The sequence below is a fragment of the Notamacropus eugenii genome, chromosome 5 (genome assembly GCF_028372415.1).
Source record: "Notamacropus eugenii isolate mMacEug1 chromosome 5, mMacEug1.pri_v2, whole genome shotgun sequence".
NCBI lineage: Eukaryota > Metazoa > Chordata > Mammalia > Diprotodontia > Macropodidae > Notamacropus > Notamacropus eugenii.
This window is the reverse complement of record NC_092876.1, coordinates 426046640-426070356: the sequence shown is the minus strand read 5'-3', so window position 1 is coordinate 426070356 and position 23717 is coordinate 426046640. Positions and strand designations below refer to the sequence as shown.

Below are 23717 nucleotides of genomic sequence, written 5' to 3'. Positions count from 1 at the left end.
TCTGGATTCTTTTTTCTTTGCTTGTTAAGTCAAATATTCTCAAATTATCATCTTGATGTATAATCTGCTATACTAGAAATTATATACCTCTCTATATTCCTCTCAATCAGGAAATTGATAAAGATTGAAGATTATTTGGGCTACCTAGGAACTTAATAGATCTTACACATGTTCATTAGAATGTTCTTGAGTGATGAAAATATTAAATTGGGAAACTTTGATTTTTAATTTTAAATTATCATTTAAAAATAGCCCATAGCTAATATACTACAGTATATTCTTTCTGGTTACTAATACTTGGGCCATTACAGATCTGTGATACGTAACACAAACACACTAGCTAGTAAGCCATTTACTTTGAGACAAGCTGAAGTCATTGGCTCCAAATCCATGACTCTTTATACTATAATATGTTGCCTTTTCTTCAACAGTTCCCTCCTTTGGAGAAACAAATATTCAAAGCTGTCCGAGAACCAAATCTACACTCAGGGGGGTTGGATTGTGATTGTGGTGGTGAATAACTGTTCATCCCATTCTTTGACTCACATAGCCACCATATTCTTCTCTACCACCTGCATGACTAGATCTGTCTTATCTCTGGAGTCTTCCAGAACAAAAATAAATCCCAGAAAACAGACACCATGTATTTATGTATATATATGTGCATGTGTGTGTGCATATGTATGAATGCATGCAAAATATATGTGTGTTTACATGCATATATAGTCATGTGTATCATATCCATATATATGTAAAATATGTAATACATCTTATATTAATATGATATATAAATACATTATATCTGTATTATATATACATATATTCTATATCATGTACATATAAACATATCGTATTACATATAAATGTGTAAGTATTTATATACATCTATGGATACACATACACATACACATGGGACACTAGTAGACCACACAATATTTAACAGAGAGAAGATTATACAACAATAGTGTGGAAAGGATGTTCAACAAAGACAGGGCGTTTGTTCCATTGGCCACAGCTTCCTTTGTCTCCACATTTGCCATGGTGGTACATCAAAAGGAAGAAAGAAAAGAGTATTTATTAACCACATGTAACGGACATTGTATTAAGCACTTTACCAACCTTATCTCATCTGATCCTCACAATAACCCTGAGAAGTAGTTTTATAGTTGGGAAAAGTGAGACAGACAGCAGGTAAGCGACTTGTCTGTTGATTCATCAGGCAACTGGAAGTTCATCAAGCTTGAGGAATGACAACTAATCTAGCCTTTGATGCTTTAAGCAACAGGGGAGCCATATGAATTATTAGAGCCTTAGTTTTCTGAATCAAGAATTGCTTTTTTAGGGATAAACCAACCAAAGTAACAAGGACTTTCCAATCTTCTTTGATCATGCATTATGAAATTCTAGCTGCAAAATGGGGCCTATTGATATGTTTCTCAACCTGATAATTCATGCCTGGAACTATTTCCTGGTTTTGAAAAAGAAATTTATAACAGTGTGACTGAATGGCAATTTGAAAATTATAAAAAATTTGAACCAGGAGAGTCAAGATGTCCATGACAGCCAAGATAAGTAGAATATGCAAAAATACCAGCCTCTTGCCAAAGCAGGTAAAATTTATTTGTTTTTAAAAATTGACAGCCTTTTGTTTTTATATCACCTATATATTTTCCAATACGTCCCTCCCTCCTTTTCACAAAGAGTCATCGCTTAAAGAGGGACAGCTAGGTGGTGCAGTGGATAGAGCACCAGTGCAGGAGTCAGGAGTACCTGAGTTCAAATCTCACCTCAGACACTTGACAATCACTAGCTGTGTGACCTTGGGCAAGTCACTTAACCCCAATTGCCTCATCCTGGGTCATCTCCAGTCATCCTGATGAATACCTGGTCACTGGATTCAGATGACTCTGGAGGAGAAGTGAGGCTGGTGACCTGCGCAGCCCTCCCTCACTCAAAAACAAAGTCAAGCACAAGTCATGTCATCATTTCTCTGATGGCATGGTCTTCTTTGGCAACGAAGGATGAACACACACACATCACTTAAAGGAAATAATTTTTTTAAAAAAGGGGATAAAAATCTTGTGCAGCAAAACTAATCAACACATCAACTAAATCTGACATATGTAGTGTTTCAAATCCATACCATCCCACCTCTGCAAAAAAGAAAACAAAAAGGTGATTCATTCCCACTTTCCTTTTTGGGTCCAACTTGAGTATTATATAATTCAACAGCAATGAGTTCTGATCATTTTCTTGTTGTTTTGTCATCTGCATTATTGCAGTCATTATGTATGTTGTTTTCATTTTTCTGTTTACTTCACTTTGTATCAGTTTACATTGTCTTCCCATAGGTCTTTGTATTTACCATTTACACCATTTCTTACCATTCAGTAATAGTCCATTACATTCATGCAACCCCACCATTCTCGAATTATTAGACATCTGCTTGTTTTCCTCATTCTTTGCTAATACCAAAGTACAGTTTACTTTCTAAGAAGTATTAGCTTGGCCTAATGAACGAGGACATAGCTTAGAAGACAGGTAGTGTACATATATATGCACACACACATACAAACATATGTATATACACACAAATATGTACATATTCATTTTAGCATTTGCATTTTAAAAATATAGCATTTTGGAAACATGGAGCAAAAATGAAGGCTAGAGAATCTATGTATATTTTTTCAGGCAATAAGCATTTATTAAGCACCTACTATGGCCAAGTACAGGGCTAAACTATTTTTTCCTTTTGGTACCCTGTTTCAGGAAAGTTCAATCTCTTCCTTTCTCTTTCATTTTTACAGTGATAGGAATACTGCCAGAGCCAAAAAATGTAAGAATGAATTCAGTTAATTTGAAGAACACTCTGCAGTGGGACCCACCTGATTTTTATAAGGAAAATGTGACCTACACAGCCCAATTGAAAGGGTAGGTTTAACGAACTAATGTATTATTGAGTTTTTGTAAGATGTCACCTGTTACCAGTTAGGCTTTGGAGTTTACATCATGATCACATGACTAGCTAAACATAAATGGAAGACCCTGAGGCTGATGACTTTGCACAGCCCGAGATCTCACTTAAATCCAATTCACTTGAGGCAGCTAGGTGGTACAGTGAACTCCCTGACCCCTGAACTTGGACACTTGACATTTACCAGCTGTGTGACCCTGGGCAAGTCATTTAACCCCAATTGCCTCCCCCTCAAAAAAAAAATCCAATTAACTCTCAAGTCAAGACATCACCCTTGTGACATCATTGGTCTTTCAAGCACAACAAAAGGAAGGTCTTGCTCTCTCTCCTTTTTGTCTATGCTTATTAGAAAGTATTTTTGGTGTTTTGTCTGTTGAGTGCCCTTTTATTATTATTAGGGGTAAGAACTAGAACTGTCATTTCAATGGCGTAAGGAACTCCCAAGTGAAGGAACTCCTACCACTTCAAGCTGGCACCATCTCTGCAATTTAGAGTCTTAATGAGCTGCCCTAAGGCAGGGGTTGGTCTGCCAACCGGCCAAATCTAGCTTGTTGCCTCCTCTAGTACAGCAGGAGCTAGGACTGGTTTTTATATTTCAAAATAACTTAATTGTATTTAAAAATGTAAAAACCATATTTAACTTAAGGGCTGTACAATATCTGACTCTCAGGTTGGATTTGGCCCTATGGAATGGTTAAGTGACCCGCCCACAGTTATACAGCTAATATACATTAGGGGCAAGAATTGAAACTAGGTCTTCCTGGCTTCAAGGCCAACTCATCAGCCTCTATCATATGCTACCTGTATCACCAACTCTTTCTTCTCATCTTTTTTTGACGGGTTTCATAGGAAATGGTCTGGGGACAAGTTGCTGTGCTGAAAATAGTTTACATTTAATGTTCTACAGACCTTTACAATAACTGCTTTTGGGGGCAGCTAGCTGCTGCCCTGGAATCAGAAGGACGTGGGTTCAAATCTGGCCTCAGATACCAACCAGCAGTGTGATCCTGGACAAGTCACTTAACCCCAGTTGCCTCTCAAAAAAAAATCCCTGCTTTTTGCATTTGAATAAAAAAACCAGGATTTGTAAACACATTTTCTGTAAGTATTCTCAGGACAACTCTAGCAGCAGACAGGACATGGGATAATAATGTACTTTACGATGGCCTTTGATTTCAGGGTGCCTGTAAGTCTCAACATATTCAACCATGGTCTTCTCCTTCATATCTTTGTATTCAACATGTCTTACCTGGAGGTTATCTGTAGATTTTTCCAATCTCTGGAGTCAGTTAACTGGAGTTAATTCTGGGGTCAGTTAATTAAACTGTTTTTTCATCTGTAAAATGAGAATAATGATACCTTATAGGGCTGTTGTAAGGATCAAATGAAATAATGTAAAGTCCTTTGCATTTTCTTCATGTACATTAAGAATTTTACACTTATCAAATTCAAATGGCATTTTTATATCATTGAAAAAAGAGGAATAGGAGTACTAAATAGAAATATTAGTAGGTTCTACTATGTGAATGTATCAGAAAGTCTCTTCCATATGGAGATTTACTCCCTTCAAATATTCAAAAGACAATCATTATTATTGTGTACATGTAAAACTAGCTACACTTCACTAGAAAAAATAAGATAAAACATAACATCTTTATCAGACATAGCTGTTTTATAGCAGGAAAAAATCCTATGTCAATTTCAGTTTTTCTTTTGAAATAGCACTTTTAGAGAACAGTAGCTTGCCTTTAAGCTTATACCCAAAATTTAACTCTTAAGAATGTTCAAGGATGAGTGAATTAATATTTATGGAGAGCTTGCAAAGCAATCAAGAGTTAATAGTAGTAAGTAGATAGAGAACTGGCCTCAGTCAAAAGACTTGGGCTCAAGTTCCATCTCTAACGTATACTCAGTCTATGACTTTGAGCAACAGTTAACCACTCAGATTATAAATTGTGGAGTAGAGGCCAGTCTGCACCGGAAGAGGGAATTTTTTCATTGTAAATTCTCTATACCCATGAAATCATGATGTCTAGTTTCCATGCAGTGATTTTATTTTTCTTTTGATTGTGCATTGTGGGTTTCTTTTATTGACAAGTAGACTTTGAATTTGTAATTACACTTTGCTATATCATGAAAATATTGAGTTAGTTTTCTAAAATGATATTTACATGGGGTTTCTACACCAAGTACTGTTAAACATATCAAACTATGATTTATTTCAAAGATATTTTCCATAAATCCCTCCCTACTGCCAACTTTGAACTCACTGTATATTTACAAATGAAAGCAAATTATTTCTAACAAAGGCATTTGCATTCTACAAACATCCATTGAAAAAATACTGGAAGCTTACTAAGGTGGAGCATGTCATCTGAGGACAATGACTTGTGTGAAGTTAGTCTGAATTCTGCTCCCTGGCTTGGACCCAGAGCTCTTATCATTCCTATCACCCATCAGTGGTCACATGAGCTATAGCTTAGAAGAGAGTCTGATTTCTTTCCTCCTTTGGCAAGGTGCCCTTACAAAATGAAATGTTGGTCTATGGCTGTCGCTTTATGCCAACCATAAACTGAACTCTAAGTCCAAAGTCTGGGACAGGTGGAACAATTTAGTGGAGAGAAAAAAACGTTGAACTCAGAGACAGGAAGAGCTGAGGTGGATCTTTCCTTAGGCACTTATTGATTGTGTTGATCCAAGCAAGTCAGTTAACCTCTGTGACTCTGTATCTTAGTCTGTAAAGTGGAGGTAATAATACTTGTAGTACCTACCTTATAGGGTTGTTGAAAGGATCAAATGAGGTCATGTAAAATACTTTGTGAACCTTAGAGCACAATAAAAAGAGAAGCTGTTTTTATTATCTCCTATAATTTCATTGGCTTGGGCACTTCCTCTTCTGATGTATGTTTTACCTTCCTCAGGTCGTACATAGTTTTTCAGAGTTGCTGGGACTTGTACACCTTCTAGTGGTGAGTGTTTCTGAGCTCAGCTAAGCTGTTGATCTGCTTAATATAATAAATTATCAGCTTGGTACTCAAAGCCTTTTCAAAGTCTTTTATGAGATATGCCAGAGCTTGCAACACTCTACTAACATCACTTTCAGTCCTCTAATTAATCAATAGGCATTTATGAAGCACTTACCATGTGCCGGGCACTCTACTAGGTGCTGGAGATACAAAGATAAAACTGAAGCAATTCTTGACCTCAAGGAGTGTATGTTCTACCCAGGGACACAGCATGTAACATAAAAGAATGTTCAAAATAAATATAAAACTATAGGGGGGAAGAAGAATGAGGACAGGCCAAATGTAGGAAGTGGCATTTAGCTGAGCTTTGAAAGATAGAGGCAGAAGTGAGAAGGGAATGAATTCTAAGCATGGGAAACAGTCTGTAAAAAGGTATAGAGAAAGGAGATTAAATGTCATATAATGAAAGGTTTTTTTAAAGTCATGCCAGATAACTATTTCACTCAGAATTATCATTAAACCAAAGTTAGAAGATATACTTTCTTCGTTAAATGAGTGCTATAATCAACCACAGCTTAATCAAAATAATAGTTTGATATTTATCTATCCTACTACTATAGTATACTGTAAGCTCCACACGGGCCAAATCTATTTCAATTTTTTGTCTTTATTTCTAGAACCTAGCACGCCTGACACATAGCAGGCAACTAATAAATATTTGTTGAATTAACTTGAGCTTAGAAATAAACAGCTTTCCAAAATTTTATTTAGAACTACTAAAACATTTTCCCCTTAATAGAACTATAAATGGTAGTTAGGTTTCTAGGCTACCCCCCAAAAGTCTATTTAACCAGTAACATAACCAAGTATCCAACAACTTCCTCCTCTAATGCCCCATAAAGGCATGGAGACAAATCTAGATTTTGAAAGGCTTTGCCAGTGGAACATAAATAGTGGGATCACACATGTTAAAAGTATTAAAATGGCTGAATCTAACCAGCATTCATAATGATTTCTATGGAAAAAAAAATGTGTTACGAATTTAAACTTGAGATACTTGAAATATACTACTTCTAATCCATTCTTCTCTCCTATCTCCATTTACCCAAAGAGGATGCCTTTCTCCTCTCCTCACTCCTTCTGAGGTGGCAGTGGCAGTAACTTCAGATGGAGATGCAGTGGGGAGGAGGAAGCTATCAGTATGCAGCCCCTGTGGTAGTGGCCATGACATTTGAATCTTCATTGAGTTTATAGCCTTCTTGATAGCACTGCACTAGACTTTCATGACTATAGAGAATATTCCCACAGGTGTAGGAAACTTCATGAATTAAGGGCTTTATAATTTTATTGAGGAAACATGACTAATACACTTTTTAAAAAACAACAGAAAAACATGCACAGTAAGCAGCAAATGAGTGGTACTTGTAATATGTGCCTTAGGAAAGAGCACTTTGGGTGGGATCAATCAAAAGAGTCCTTATGGTGGAGATAGAGTTTGAGGTGGACTTTAAAGCATGGTAGCATTTAGATGGGGGAAGGGGAAAAAGTGAAGGGAAGAATTCTATTAAACTTTTAAAGAACAATTAGTATCAAACTTCACAAATTATTCTCAAAAATTGAGATAGCACTATATCAGAAATCTCTTATAAGACAAATATAGTTCTAATCGCTGGAGCAGTGAAAGGTAAAACACAGAAAGAAAACTATAGGTTCATTTCATTAATGAACACTGATTCAAAAATTTTAGAAAAAATCCTCTCAAATAAACTTTAGTGATTCATCCAAAAAATCATTTATTATGATCACATTTTTTAGACTAGGATTATTGGATGGTTTGGTATTAGGAAAACAATCAGCATAATTAATCAAATTAAGTACCAAAGCATCTAAAACCACATGATCATTGAAACAGATTCAGAAAAAGGCCTTTAACAAAGTACAACATTCCTTTATTCTAAAAATTCTATAAAGTATAGGAATAAATGAATGTATCATAAATAACATCCACTGAAAAGCAAAAGAAAGCTTCATATGCAATAGGAATACGCTAGAACCTTATCCACTAAATATGGGAGTAAAGCAGAGATGCCCACTGTCTCCTATATTATTTGATGTAGCTCTGGAAACGAATTGTGTGTTTGTCCTTCGTTGGCAAAAAAGACCATGCCATCAGAGAAATAATGACATGACTTGCAGTTGACTTTGTTTTGAGTGAGAGAGGGCTGTGCAGGTCATCAGCCTCACTTGTCCTCCAGAGCCATCTGAATCCAGTGACCAGATATTCATCAGGATGACTAGAGATAACCCAGGATGAGGCAATTGGGGTTAAGTGCCTTGCCCAAGGTCACACAGCTAGTGAGTGTCAAGTGTCTGAGGTGAGATTTGAACTCAGGTCCTCCTGACTCCTGCACTGGTGCTCTATCCACTGCACCACCTAGCTGCCCCCTAGAAAGGAATTAAAGGAGTAAAGATAGGCAAAGAGGTGGTAACAGTATCCCTATTTGTGGATGATATGATGGTTTACTTGGAAGACCCCAGGGATTCAGCAAAAATATCATTGTGATAATTAAGAGCTTTAACAAAGTTGCAAGCTACAAAATAAATCCTCAAAAATCAGAAGCATTTCTCTATAATAACAATAAAACACAAGCGATAGTAATAGAAAGAGAAATTCTATTTCCAATAAGTAAAAATGCATAAAGTATCTGGCAATTAACCTCAGAAATTACACAAGAGACTTGGATAGATTCAATTATCAAGTGTTCTTTAAAAAAATAAAGAATAACTTAAGAGTCAGAGTCAAGATCGTGGCATACAGGCTGGGACCCAATTGAACTCTCCAAAATATTCCCCTCTAAACATTTTTAAAATAATACCTCCAATCAAATTTTGGGGCAGCAGAGTCAACAAAAGATTAGAGGGACACATTTTTTCAACCTAAGACAGCTTAGGAGGTAAGCAAGAGAGGGCTGTAATACCAAGATGGGTGCAGGCCCAGAACTTGGCAGAAGTATAAGTGTGGGTCTTAAAGATGGCTGGCACATCAGCATTAACAGCTTCAGGAGTCTTTATCTCAGAGATGGTAAAGGAGTTGGACAACTGGTTAATGAGATACTACAGGAGACTCTTTGCTGGACCTGGGTACAGTTGGCATTGATTGGCAACTCTATTACCCACAATCAGTTCTGGGTCACAGTTCCAGGGTGGGGAGGAGTGCTTGTGATCAATCACAAGGAATAGGAGACTTGGTCACAGTTCTGGGACCAAGAGGAGAACTAGTACTTGTAGCTGCGGGAGAGAAGAGGCCATTCCTGGGTAAAGATCAGAGAACAGACTAGGAAGGCAATGACCACACCTCTCTCTGGATTACACCATTTTGGAACCACTGAAAGTATGAAGACCCTTCCCCTCCAAACTAGCTTTGAAAACAACAGCATGAAAAAGACTAAATCTTGGGATAATGCCTCCCCACCCCCAGGTAAGAAGAACACAACTTTAACATAATAATAAAAATGGACTAGAAAAATGAGCAAACAACAAGAAAGGAACTTGATCATAAAAATGTAATACAATGACAGGAAAGACCAAGATATAAACTCAGAATACAACAATGTGAAAACAGCTATAACCAAAGCCTCACAGAAAAATTACTAATTGGACTAAAACCCAAGAAGAATTCCTGGAAGAATTAAAGAAAGAGATAAGAATGATAGTGGAAAAGTTGGGGAAAGAAATGAGACTGATCCAAGAAAATTATAAAAAGAAAATTAATAAGTTGGTAAAAGTGGCATAAAAAATACTGAAGAAAGTATCACCTTGCAAAACAGAACTGGCCTAATGGTAAAAGAGAGACAAAAATTCAGTGAAGAAAAGAAAGTCTTAAAAGGAAAAATCGACAAAAATTTTAAAAAGGAGATTATTCCTGCAAAAATAATTCTCAATTATTTAAATTTAAATCCTTAAAAATAAGAATTGGGCAAATGTGTACTAGTGATTCCATGAGACTTTGAGAAACAATTTAAAAAATCAAAAGGATGAAAAAGAGAAGAAAAAGTGAAATATCTCATTGGTAAAACAATTAAACTAGAAAATAGATTGAGAAGAGAGAATTTAAGAAATTTTGGACTACCTGAAAGCCATGATCCAAACAAAGAGTCTAGATATCATATTTCAAGAAATCATCAAAGAAAAATGTCCCACTATCATAGATCTAGAAGATAAAACAGAAATTGAAAGAATCTTAGATCTAGAGAATCTCCTGAAAGATATCCCAAAATGAAAACTCTTCAGAATATCACAGCTAAATTCCAGAGTTCCCAAGTCAAGGAGAAAATATTCCAAGCAGCCAGAAATAAATAATTCAAATATCATGGAGCCACATTCACTATCACATAAAATTTAGCACCTTTTATGTTAAAGAAGTTGAGGGCTTGTAATTACTATTCTGGAGGGCAGAGGACCTAAGATTGTAACCAAGAAGCATCTACCCAGCAAAACTGAGTATTATCCTTCAGGAGAAAAAAAAATGGATACTTAATGAAACAGAGGACTTCCAAGCATTCCTGATGACAAGACCACAGCTGAATAAAAAATATGACATTCAAACATGAGTCTCAAGAGAAGGATATAAAGGTAAATATGAAAGAGTCATCATAAGAGACTCAATGGAGTTAAACTATTTATATTCCTATATGGGAAGAGGAAACATGTAACTCCTAAGAGTTTTGTCATTATTAGGTTAGTTAGGAGGAGTCTGCCTAGACAGAGGGCATGGGTATGAGTCAATTATGTTGGGATGATCTCCAAAAATAGAATGCAAGGATGAAACAGAGGGATGCACTGGGAGTAGGGAAAGAGAGAGGCAGAATGAGACAAATTTTCTCACATAAAGGAGTCACACAAGGAAAAGCTTCTATAATGGAGAGGAAAATGGGGGCAGGAGGGTACAGAAAATGCTTGAACTTTACTCTCATCAGAATTGGTTCAAGGCAGGAAGAATATATCTACACACTGTTATGTGCAGAAATCTTTTACTCAATACAGATACAAGAGGGAAAGGGGACAAGAGATATGGGGGAGGCAGGTGACAAGGGGAAGGGTGGATTAAGGGAGGCAGTGGTCAGACATAAGATAGACTTTTGAGGAGAGGCAGGATAAAAAGAGAGAAAGAGAGAGAGAAACAGAGAAAAAAGGATGGAGGAAAATGCAGTTAGCGATCATAAATGTGAACATGAATGGGATTAAGCTAACCCATAGAACAGAAGTGGATAACTGAATGGTTTGTAAAAGAGAATCCAATGATATGCTGTGTACAAGAGACACATTTGGGATACAGACACAGATTTGAAATGAAAGGCTAGAGCTATAACAGACTTCAACTGAAATAAAGACAGCAGGGATGGCAATCATGATCTCAAATAAAGCAAAAGTAAAATTAGTAAAATTGGTAAAAAAGTAAAATTGAAAGAGATAATCAGGAAAATGACATTTTGTTAAAAGGTACCATAGGCAGTAAAGTAATACGAAAAATATTTATAGCAAGTTTCTCTGATAAAGGCCTCATTTCTCGAATATTTGGGGAACTGTCAAATTTATAAAAAAAAAAAAATCTCCCAATTGATAAATGGTCAAAGGATATGAAAAGCAATTTTCAGGAGAAGAAATTAAAACTACCTGTAGTTTGAAAAGATGCTTTAAATGACTGTTGATTAGAGAAAGTCAAATTAAAACAACTCTGAGACATACCTATCAGAAATGACAAATGCTGGAGGAGATGAGGAAAAATAGGAACACTGATAAATTGTTGGTGGAGTAGTGAACTTGTCCAACCATTCTGGAGAACAGTCTGGAATTAAGGGCTATAAATGTATGCATACCCTTTTACCCAAAAATATCACTATTAGGTCTGTACCCCAAGGAGATCATAGTAAAAGGAAAAGAATTTATATGTACAAAAATCTTTTTAGCCGATCTTGCTGTGGTGGCAAGGAAATGCTCATCAGTTGGAGAATGGTTGACCAAATTGAGGCACATGATTGTGATGATACGTAGTATGGTGCTATAAGAAATAATGAGGAGGGTGGTTTCAGAAAAAACATGGCAAGATTTATGTGAACTCGTGCAAAATGAAGTGAAAAGAACTGAGAGAACATTGTGCACAGCAACAGTGATGCTGTAATCATCAGCTGAGAAAGACTTGGCTTCTCTGATCAATAACATGATCCAATTCCAGAAGGACTCACAATGAAAATGATAGAGACAGAACTGATGAACTCTAAGGGCAAATGGAAGTATAATATTCTCACTTTTTTTTGCTTTTTTGTGATACAGTTAATATGGAAATATATATTTTGCATGATTTCACATACATAATTGATATCATATCATTTGTCTTTTCAGTGAATGGGGTAGAGGTGGAGGAAAAATAGAATATAGAATTAAAAATAAAAAGAGGGTTAAAAAAAATAAGGGAGAAATGAATAACTTTAATAGCTGGAGGAATATTTAGTGCTCATGGCTTGGTCATGATGATAAAAATGATAATGCTACCAAAATTAATGTCTACTTTTAATGCTGTATTAATGCAGTTACCTAGAAGGTACTTTATAGAACTTGCTAAAATAATAACAAAATTAATTTGAAAAAACAAAACAGAATATTTTGATCTAGAATAACAAGGGAAATAAAATCAGTAGATATGAAAGAGGACTAGCACTGCTAGACTTCAAACTGTTATAAAGCAGTAATCTTCAAAACCATTTGATATTGTTTAAAGAGTAGAGAGATAGATCAGTGGCACAAAGTAGAAAGAGAAAGTCCAGAAACAATCGAACTCAACAACCCAGAGTTTGAAAAAACAGAAAATACAAATTGCCTAGGGAAAACTCCCTATCTGATAAAAACTGCTAGGAAATTGAAAAGTAGTCTGGCAGAAATTATGCTTAGACCAACATCTTAGACCCTCTCTGCAATACATTCTAAACCAATATGTGACTTTAATATTAAAGATAATCCTATTTTTAAAAATAGAAGAAAAATAGGTCATATACCTTTTAATAGCTATGGGTAGAATATGTATTCCTAACCAAACAAGAGGCAGAAGCAATTACCAAAGATAAAATGGATAATTTTTACTACTTGAAACTGAAAAGCTTTTGCTTGGCAACATAAATGCAACTAAGCTAAGAAGAAAAGAAGTCAAATGGGAAAATTTCTCTAAGAATGGTTTGGTATCAAAAATATATAAACAATTAATAAACATGAATAAGACTATTAGTTATTCTCAATAGATAAAGGATCAAAGGATATGAACAAAGAGTTCTCAAAAGAAGAACTGCAAAGTATTCACAACCATGTGAAAAATTGCTCCAAATAACTGATAATAAGAGAAATACAAATCAAAACAATCCTAAGGTTTCACCTCATACCCTGCAGTTTGTCAAAAGTGACCAAAAAATGGCAACAGTTAATATTGGAAAGTGAAAAGATAGGCACTTTAATATATTGTTGGTAGAGCTGTGAAATGCAGAACCATTTTGGAAAGCAATTTGGAATTACATAAATAAAGTAATGAAAATGTTTGCAACTTCTGAACCAGAGACTCCATTACTGAACTTATACCTCAAAGAAGCAATCAATAAGAAAAAAATGTCCCCATATGTTACAAAATATGTATCAGCACTTTAGGTGATAACTAAGAATTAGAAATAAAGTAGGTGCCCATCAGTTGGGGAATAGCTAAGCAAATTGTGCTACATGAAAGTAATTATTGTATGTAAGTATTGTAAGAAGTAAATGTTGTAAGAAAGATGTGTGTGATATACACAGAGAAGTATAGAAAGATATATATGAACTGATGAAGAATGAAGTAAGCAAAACCAAGAAAACATTATACACAGTAACTACAACCATGTAAATGGAAAGAACAATGATACACCAAAAAAATCAAAAGTAAATGTAGCAAAGCTATGAAGATCAAGCAGTATTCCAATGAAGATAAATGAGAAGACAGCCTACCCCTTTGTAGGGGTAGGAAGTACACAGGTGTTATATATGTTTGGGGACTTTTTCAATGCGTCACCCAATTGTGTTGACTTTTCTCCCTAAAAAAATACCATTTGTTATATGAGATGGCTCTCTGAGACAGGAAGGGATGGCAATTATGTGAATACCATAGTGATGCAAGAAACAGAAGAACGATAAAAACTTATTTTTTAAAAATTATGTCACTGACCTAGTCTTCAAAAACAAACAAAAACCAATACTGAAAATCAGAGTTGGCCAGTTAAGTACCATTTTCTCGATTTCCCCCTCTCTTAATCAGATGGATATTCTAGGAACTAGTACATCATTTTCTAGGTAAATGAGAATTAGAACTCTAACCTTTTTTTTGGGTTTTATAGTTACAGGTCATTTGAGGATAAGTGCAAGAATATTATCCTCACCAGCTGTGATTTCTCAAATATTTCCAAGTATGGTAACCACTTCTTGCGTGTCAGGGCTGAATCTGAAAATGACAAGTCAGATTGGGTAAACATCACCTTTTGTCCTTTGGAAGACAGTAAGTGATTTTTTTTGTTTTTTTCCTATTGAAAATAAGTTAGTGTGTTAAAACTGTCTCACTATCATTTTACTTTATACGTTAATCATCAGAAATAACTTCCCAAACATCCATTCCCCTTGGTAAAAAGCACTCACCGTGATACTACATATTTGAAATATTCTTGAACATTTCCTCTTTCACATGAATTTCCTCTTTCACAAGAAAGACAAACATATAATCAGAGGAAAAGTGATAATGTAAGAGATTGGGTTCCCTCCCACTTCAATTAATGTAATTGTTGAAAACCTAGAATAAAATCACAAGGTATTAAGTGATCACATGTGATAAGGTTTTTATCTACAAAAAAATAAAAGTTCCACTCTGACTATTTTAAGAGTTTTAACTTCTTTGGGTAAAAAAGGAATAATATTTGTTATTGGCTATATAGAAGGTCTAGTTATATGCTTCTTTGGACCTTAATTCTCAGTAGGTTTCCACTTTACCAGTTCTAGAGTTGGAGTTAGAAGTAAAGGAAGGTAACTGCTCTTGGTAGGAGTTACTCCTGCCCCTGTCACCCACCATGTTAATCAATGAGACATGACTAGTAGAAATCCAGAAATTCAACTAAGCATAGAGAAAAAACTGAGGACATACATGAATGTGGAAAGGAAGGAGGTTTTTAGAAAGCTTTATCCCTCACGATGGATAAAAATGATCACTATGAACTCAAGAAAGTAGCAGAACTTGGGAGCCCAGCTGTGCAGCCTCCCCACCAGAGAGTTGTTTTCAAAGGTTGCTGTGAAAGAACTCTACAAAGGAAGTAAGACTTTCCAGTACCAGTGACCCTTTGCACCCATTTTCCCCATATGTGTGTCTCACTACCATTCTATTCTAAGTTCTTCCCATGGACCTATGTGTTTTTGTGAGAGTGGGAGGCTTTGGGGAAAAATTTTTGTACCAACTGTTCTTACCATACTGTCTTAATAAATACCTCTGCTAAAAAGGTAAGTAAGCCTATTAGATGATTCTTACTATTAATCATACAAATGGGGTTTGAAAAATTATAATATTAAAAATGGAGTGTGATTATCCTTAGAACTCAAGTCATCATTACTCTGGAAACCAAGTCTGCAAGTGGATATTGGAGAGTAACCTACAAGGTGTACTCATGATAATTACATAATAATTATGATCAAAGAAAGTCACACATTGGTCTAACAAGTTGGAGAATAGGTAGAGTTAATCTAATTAAGACTTGTAGATACCACAAGCAATGGTTTGGTAGTAGTAGATGGAAGACCAGATGGATAGTTCCCAAAAAAGGTCATCTTATCCAGTACTAAGAATGCAAGTAGATGTACAGCATGAGATGGCAGCAAATTGGCAGAGTCGAACTAGCTAATAAATAATTTTGAAAATAATAGTTAGAGGTTTAATCTAAAGAAAAATAAAGAGTCCCTAAAGGGCTATGAGAATGTGAAGTTAAATTAGGCACTGAAAAATGATTTTAACGCCAATGTCAGAAATATTTGAAAGTATAAAGAGGACAGAAAGCCTGGAAAAAAGAAGTCATAGGCTCTAATTAATTGGGATATGTACTAACAGTTGGATAGCTGAAACTGAGAGGAACGGAGAGATTCAAGTAGTATTGCAGAGAAAGAAATGGTTGCCACTGGTAAATTTTTTAATAAAGTGGAGAAGTAAAAATCTGAAATATAAACATTGCTCTTTAGCTTTGGAAATAGGAAACAGGATAGTGTTACTCTCTGTGATTGGAAAGTAGGGAGAAATAAAATATTGGAGCAGAAAATGTATTGAGCTTGAAGTAGCAAGCTCATGTAATCCAAGCTCAAGGTTTCCAAGCTTTCTGGCCTAAAAATTCCTATTTAAAAAAATTGTAGTACCTACCCCTATAATTTACACACATTTTTCACAAAATAATCTATGTAAATACTGTTCTTAGCTTGCGTCTTACTCAGATAAAATTACAAATTTATTAAACTTTTATAATACATAAGCAAATCTTGAACATCAAAAAATAACATTTATTGCTATATCCTTTACAATTTTTATACTAGTAATTTATAAAATAATTATTAATGGAGACTGATATTTATCTTTACAACAATTTAGCAGCAAAAAAATCTGTTTCTGCAAATAAGATGTTACCAAATATGTTTATAATACCTTGTGTATCATTTTCTTTGATAAACCAAAAAGCTCTCTATTTACCCATAGCACAAACGTAAGATTTTTCCATTTCAAATATTTTTAAATATGCTATCATAAGCAATGTCTATCAGTTGCTTTTGTTCAGATGGAATAAACCCAATGTATCTTATTTGTCTAGAGTAAGTGAGAATTACTTCTATACACCACTCAACTGATTAAGGAGCAGACTTTTACTTTATATAATAGATATGAACTTGGAGACCTCACAATGATTTATTTAGGATAGTCAGATTTTCAAAAATATCCACTAATAAACAAGTTTGAAGAGGAAATTTTGTTATAAAATGAATTTACTTCATCTTAATTATTACCACTAAGAAAAGTATTTCTTCATTTAGCTCAAATATTCTTCTAAGTACTTTGGCATGTGACAGTGAACTGTTTTTTAGTCATATGGAAGCGTCCTGTGTTTTACCCTCAATTATCTTACAATTTTGCAGAGTATTCCTTTCAATGGACTGTTTTTATAAAGTTGATTTCTCTTAAGACAACTTAAAAGTCTATATAGCACCTCACTCATATTTCTCAACACAAGTACCTGATTATCTGTGAAGGGTGCAGTGTATCTATAGTACATAAAGGGCCACATTCTTACCTAATACTTGTACATCTAAGTTTCATCCTGACACCAACTGAACTCATTCAGTGCAAAGTACAATACATTTTCCCCACACTATAAAATTTTCATTTTAAAAACATATCAATTATATTCCAAATTTCTCTTGATAGGGCATTGTTAGCAGTACACTTGTAAAATGTAAATCTTCCATAATATCAATTTCCGTAGAATAGTATACATAGGTGGTCAAATGAGCACCTTTAACTATGTCTTTTGCTTTAACCACTGGCAATGCAATAGGAAGATTTTAGTTTTTCATGTAATCACAAAGGTCTTCAGACATGTACTCATGATTCTTCTTCCCACTGATTATTTGAAAATGGAACCGTAAGGAAAAAAATCCCCACGACTACAAATCACTAATTTGAGAAATGCAAATTAAAACAATTCTGAGCTTCTACCTCATACCCATGAAAGTGGCAAAGATGACAAAAAAGGAAAATGCTGAATGTTGAAAGTGATGTTTGAAAACAAGCATATTAATGCACTCTTGGTGTATCTATGAATAAGGACAACTATTCTGGACAGCAATTAGGATTTATACATAAAAAGTTAAGAAATAGTTCATTTGATTCATCTATACCACTGCCAGTCCTGTACCCGAAAGAGAGGAAAGAAATAGGAAAAGGTCCTATATGTACAAAAGTATGTTTGTTATTGTTTAGTTGTTTTGGAGTACTACTGTGCCATAAGAAATAAAGATGATTTCAAGGAAATATGGCAAGACCTATATGAACTTATGCAGAGTGAAGTGAGCAGAACCGGAAGAACAATTTATAGTATAACATCAATTTTATAAACAAATAATTTTAGAGAATTTTTTAATTTAATTAATTTATTTGTTGTCAGTTTTCAACAATCACTCCCATAAGTCTTAAATTTTTCCCCCACTCCCTCCCCTCCCTCCTCTAGATGGCATGTAATCTTACATGGGGTCTACATATACATTCCTATTAAACACATTTTCATATTAGTCATGTTGCATAGAAGAATTAAAATGAATGGGAGAAACCATGAGAAAAACCAAACCAAACCATAACACAAGAGAAAATTGTCCTCTTCTGATTCCTTAGTTCTGTCTCTGGTTGTGGATGGCATTTTGTATCATGAGTCCTTTGGAAATGTTTTAGGTCCTTGCATTGCTGTGAAGGGCTAAGTTTATCAGAAACAGTCCTCATACACTGTGGCTGTTAATGTGTATAATATTCTCCTGATTTTGCTCACTTCACTCAGCATCAGTTCAGATAAGTCCTTCCAGGCCTCTCTGAAGTCTTCCTTTCATCATTTCTTTTTTTTTCACTCTCAATAATACATTTATTCACTCCAAATGACTTAGCATCATTTGTAAAGGAAATCCAAGCTACAAGAAAACATAAATAGTAACACAATAGTGATGAGAGCCCTCTATCAGTTTTAGATGTCTAAGAGAAAGATGATCATAAGGAAAAATATGGAATTGAAAAAATTGCTAGAGAAATTCAGAGGTTAAAGAGTTTTGGTATCTTCTAAATGGTAATGTAAAAGAATATACATACTTCCTAGTATCACAAAAAGCTTTTACAAAAATTGATCATGTACAAGGACATAGAGGTATTAAAAAGAAATACAAAAAGGCAGAAATAGCTAATCTTTCCTTTATAGACTATAACACAATAAAAATAGTCATTGGTTCAGGAACCACAAACAAAAAATGCAAACCAAAATGAAGGCTTGAAAATGAAATCCTAAATAATTAGTGAATGAAAGAACAAATCCTAAAAACAATCAATAGCAATGTAAATAAAATGATCATGATGAAAAAACATGCCAAAATTTCTGAGATGAAGCTGAAATGGTCCTTGGCAGGAAAATATCTTTATAAATGAACGTTAAACAAAATAGAAAAATACAAAATAAACTAACTGCATATGTATGTTCAAAAAAAAAATAGTAACCCAACAAGTAAACAAATATAAATAATCACAAAAGAAGAGATATTAAAATTTAGAGGTAAAATAGACATATTAGAAATAAAGATTCCATAGAAATGATAAGTAAAACTAAAAGCTAGTTTTTTGAAAATACTAATGAAAGTAATAGTAAACCTTTACCTAATCTAAATTTTTTTTAAAAGAGATCAGAAAAGCGAATCAATGAAATAGAAAATGAACAAGGAAAAACCACAGCAACACCAGAAGAAATAAAGAATAATTATCAGGACATTATATACAGTTATGTGCTGACACAACTAAAACCACCAAAAAAAGATAGAGGAATACCTTCAAAAATACATAATACCCATCCTATCAGAAGACCAATTAAAGATCTTAAATGACCCAATATCAAACTAGGAAATAAATTTAGTTGTAAAGGAACTACCAAAGAGAAAAGAATCACTGGTCCTGATGGATTCACAGGACAATTCTATCAAACTTAAAAAAAAACACAAAACAGTATCTATACTCACAAATTATTTTCAAAAACTGAGAAATGTCCCAAATGAATTCTTTTATGATATGTATCCTTAGTCCTTTTCATGCTTCTCTTGATTCTTGTATTGGAAAGTCAAATTTTCTATACAGATCTGGTCTTTTCCTCAATATGAATGATTCAAAGTCCTCTTTATCACTGAATGACCATTTATTCCCTTAAAGTATTATACTCAGATTTGCTGGGTAGGTGATTCTTGGTTTCAATCTCAGTTCCTTTAACCTCTGGACTATTCCATTCCAAGCCCTTTGATCCCTTAATGTTGAAGCTGCCAGATCCTGTGTTATCCTGATTGTATTTCCACAAAACTCAAATTGTTTCTTTCTAGCTGCTTGCAGTACTTTCTCCTAGATCTGGGAACTCTGAAATTTGGCCACAGTATTCCTAGGAATTTCTCTTTTCAGGTCTATTTCAGGAGGTGATCAATGGATTCCTTCAATATTTATTTTGCCCTCTGGTTCTAGAATATCAGGGCAGTTTTTCTTGACAATTTCATGGAAGATAATGTCTAGGCTCTTTTTTTGATCATAGCTTTCAGGTAGTCCCATAATTTTTAAATTGTTTCTCCTGGATCTATTTTCTAGGTCAGTTGTTTTTTCAATGAGATGTTTCACATTATCTTCTATTTTTTTCAAAATTTTGGTTTTGTTTTTTAACTGCTTGGTTTATCTCATATTCATTTCCCTAAATTCAGTTCTCTCTTTCAATGAATTATTTTTTTCAGTGAGCTTTTGAAACTTCTCCTCTATTTGGCTGATTCTGCTTTTTAAAGCCTCCTTCTCCTCATTGGCTTTTTGGACCTCTTTTTCCAATTGAGTTAGCCTCTTTTTAAAGCTGTTATTTTCCTCAGCATTTTTTTAGTTCTCCTTTGGTAAGCTGCTAACTTGTTTTTTAAGGTCTTCTATTGCCTGAGCCCAATTTAAGTTCCCTTTGGAGGTCCTGGAGGCAGGGTCCTTGACTTCCTGTGACAGTATGCCTTGTTCTTCCTCATCTGAAAGGATGGGGTAAGACACCTGTTCACCAAGAAAGTAATCTTCTATGGTCTTATTTTTTTTTCCCTTTTTTGGGCATTTTCCCAGCCAGTTACTTGACTTCTGAGTTTCCTCTGCACAACCACCTCTCCTCCAGTTCCACCAAGCCAGCACTGGGGGCTGAGACTCAGATGACCTGCTCCAATCCCTCAGGGGCTTTAGGCAGGGGCAGGGCTGATATTCAGTGTGAGATTAAGATCAACTGCTCAGATGAGGGCAGGGCCACCACACAGGGTTCAGTTCCCTCAGGGGCTTTATGATGAGACCTTCAACAATGGATGCGGGGTGCTGCCTGCCTTGGGAGTCCCCATCTGCGGCTATGTCCACTGCTGCCACCTGAGGAGGCCTGAGTTATGGGGACACCCTGCTCCCTTCTCGGCCAGCCAGAAAGACCCTCTCGCTGACCTTTAGCACCTGTGGGTTGAGGGATCTGGGCTGCCACTGGAGATTCTCTCCCTGAAGCCTGCTCAGTTCTGCTCCTCTCGGCGCTGCATGGCCAAGGCTGGGGTGGGCTCTGTTCCATGTCTCGTGCGACAGATCTTTCCCATCGGTCTTTCAAGTCACTCTGCTCTAGAAAGCTCCTCCACTCCATTGTTCTGTGGCTTCTCCTGCTCTAGAATTTCTTGATATTTTATGGGCTGTGGGGTAAGAGTTAGTGTATGTGTATCTTCCTACTCCGCCAACTTGGCTCCACCCTAGAGAGCGCATTTGAATTGAAAAATTGAAAAGTCAAGTGAGCAGAATCAGAACAATTTTTACAATAACAGCACAGTAGTGACAAAGAAAAAAATGAAATGTAAGGCTCAGTAAGATTTGTTTTTAAACTGTGCAGTGTCTTTTTTTGTATCATCAACACACTACAAGTATCTTTGGATAGCCCAGTCCTTTAGTGATATTTTCAACAGCCACTAACGTTACTTGGCACAGTATGGGAGTTGTAAATTGGCATGACAATTTAAAGCACATCCTTTTTGATGTCCAGCACAAATTAGTTATATGTAGGGATGCAGTTCATTTTCATCTTCAGTTGCCTTTGATGAAGCATGTGAAATAATTGTAACTAATTCAAAATGGAATACCAATGCAAAAACAAAAATTGTAGCTGTTTTGTTGACATTCAGAATGCTTCACAGTACAATTTTTTAATTAATATTGTTGTTCTTTTCATAGGTGCCCTTAAATCATAACTTTTCTTTTTGAGGGGAAGCTCATCTTTGCTTTTGTGTGACTATTTGGGATTGCATGAATTATTATAGTTTTCCTCTTTTCATATAGTTAGTAGATTAAAAAAAAAAACTTTAATGTATAGGCCCTGCATAATTGTAAGGGGTAATAAAAGTTGTATAGAAATAATTTTCTTCCATAACTGGAAATCAAAAGTTATCCGTTAATAAACTCAAATTTCTCATAGTACAGTATTCTACCTAATTACAACATTTGCCAGGTGGAGAATATAGAAATAAATTTGCAGCATGGAATTATTTGAAAATAAAAGTCAGACCTTGAAGGACTAATAGAATGGCATATTCTAGTTTTTGTGCAAGGAATATACATTCATAACTTCGTTACTATGTAACTGAAATTATGTTTATAATTCCCATGCTTCCAAAGAGTTGGGAATGTACCCCAAAAGTGTGGGCTGAAAATACAAGACTGCCACATTAACCTTTGGCAGTAGACTTACTGAAGGCTAAGTAGATTTATATTGTAGTATGAAGAGGTAACAATGAATGGCTCCTTGAGAAACTCAAGATTCTAAATGATACCATTTATAACTATGTAAATCTATATTTGATTTTAAGTCAATCCAAAACAAATTTATATTTTAGTCTCATTTATAAAGTGAGGCATGTTCTTCCCATTAGGTTTTATATTAAAATTGTAATATTTGATTCTAAATAAATAAAATAGACACTTAAAATTTAGCATTAAGGTAAAATGTAGACCAAATGTCTAATTTGATCAAATTGTTTTCTCTTCCATAACAAAAGCTAACAGTGTATTCATTAAAACCGGCCATTTATATGTTTATCTACTTATCAGCTTGGGGGAGAGGGGACAATTTGGCAGCTTTGTGGCTTTCAAATTATAGCTCTCTTAAGTGCCAGTGTTTTAAAATAATGTTCTTATAATTTTACACACTTTTGTGATGGAGTACTGTTTTGCTAGACAATTTTGACTTTCAAGTTCTAATTTCAGTTTTGCATTTATTTAAGTATAATTTCATAGGCATATTGAATATCTGAATCTTGGATGATAGCAATAAGCTAGAAACTGCAAAGGTTTTAAATATTTAGTTAAATGGCTTTTACTTAATTAAAAAAAATTTTTTTAAATAGTGATGTTAGGGGAGTGGGCAGTGTTACAGATGTGGAATATTGCCAGGAGTGCTAGAGCCAGCTTGAATTGGCTCACAAGAGCTTATTGTTAAATTTTCAGTAAGAACCATTTATATGTGGAAATTAGCAGATACTACAAACCAGGACTTAATTTTTTGTTTTGTTCATTGTCTAGACTTAAGAAAGTGATGAAGAAAATATTAATGATGAAAATTAAACTTAATGTATCATGGGTATATTTTCTTATTCTGGAGAGCCAGTAAATGTTTAAATTTACTAGCATGCTCCTGAATGCTGCATTCACTTTCTAATGAGTTCACTGTGTTGTAAGTTTTGTCTCACTGTTTTACTTTGTTAAAAGACAGCTCACATGGAGTGGGGATATTCAGGAAATTAATAAATAAATATTTTTTTTGGAAAACAAGGAATATCGTCTTGGCAGCTATTTGGAGGATAAAATAGAGAGTCAGCGAGGACATATGGAGGCTTTTGCAATATCAGAGGCCATAAGTAATGATCGTGTGAGTAGAGAGAAGGAACTG

At 34.9% G+C, this 23717-nt stretch overlaps 1 protein-coding gene across 1 annotated transcript in view; it reads left to right on the top strand.

The window, feature by feature from the left end:
* IL10RB (interleukin 10 receptor subunit beta) overlaps positions 1-23717 on the top strand; it is a 44249-nt gene that overhangs the window by 1394 nt on the left and 19138 nt on the right. The window contains exons 2-3 of the mRNA XM_072615047.1: positions 2811-2934; positions 14346-14503. Coding sequence (XP_072471148.1) covers positions 2811-2934; positions 14346-14503 — 282 coding nt within the window. The remainder of the gene's footprint in view (positions 1-2810; positions 2935-14345; positions 14504-23717) is intronic.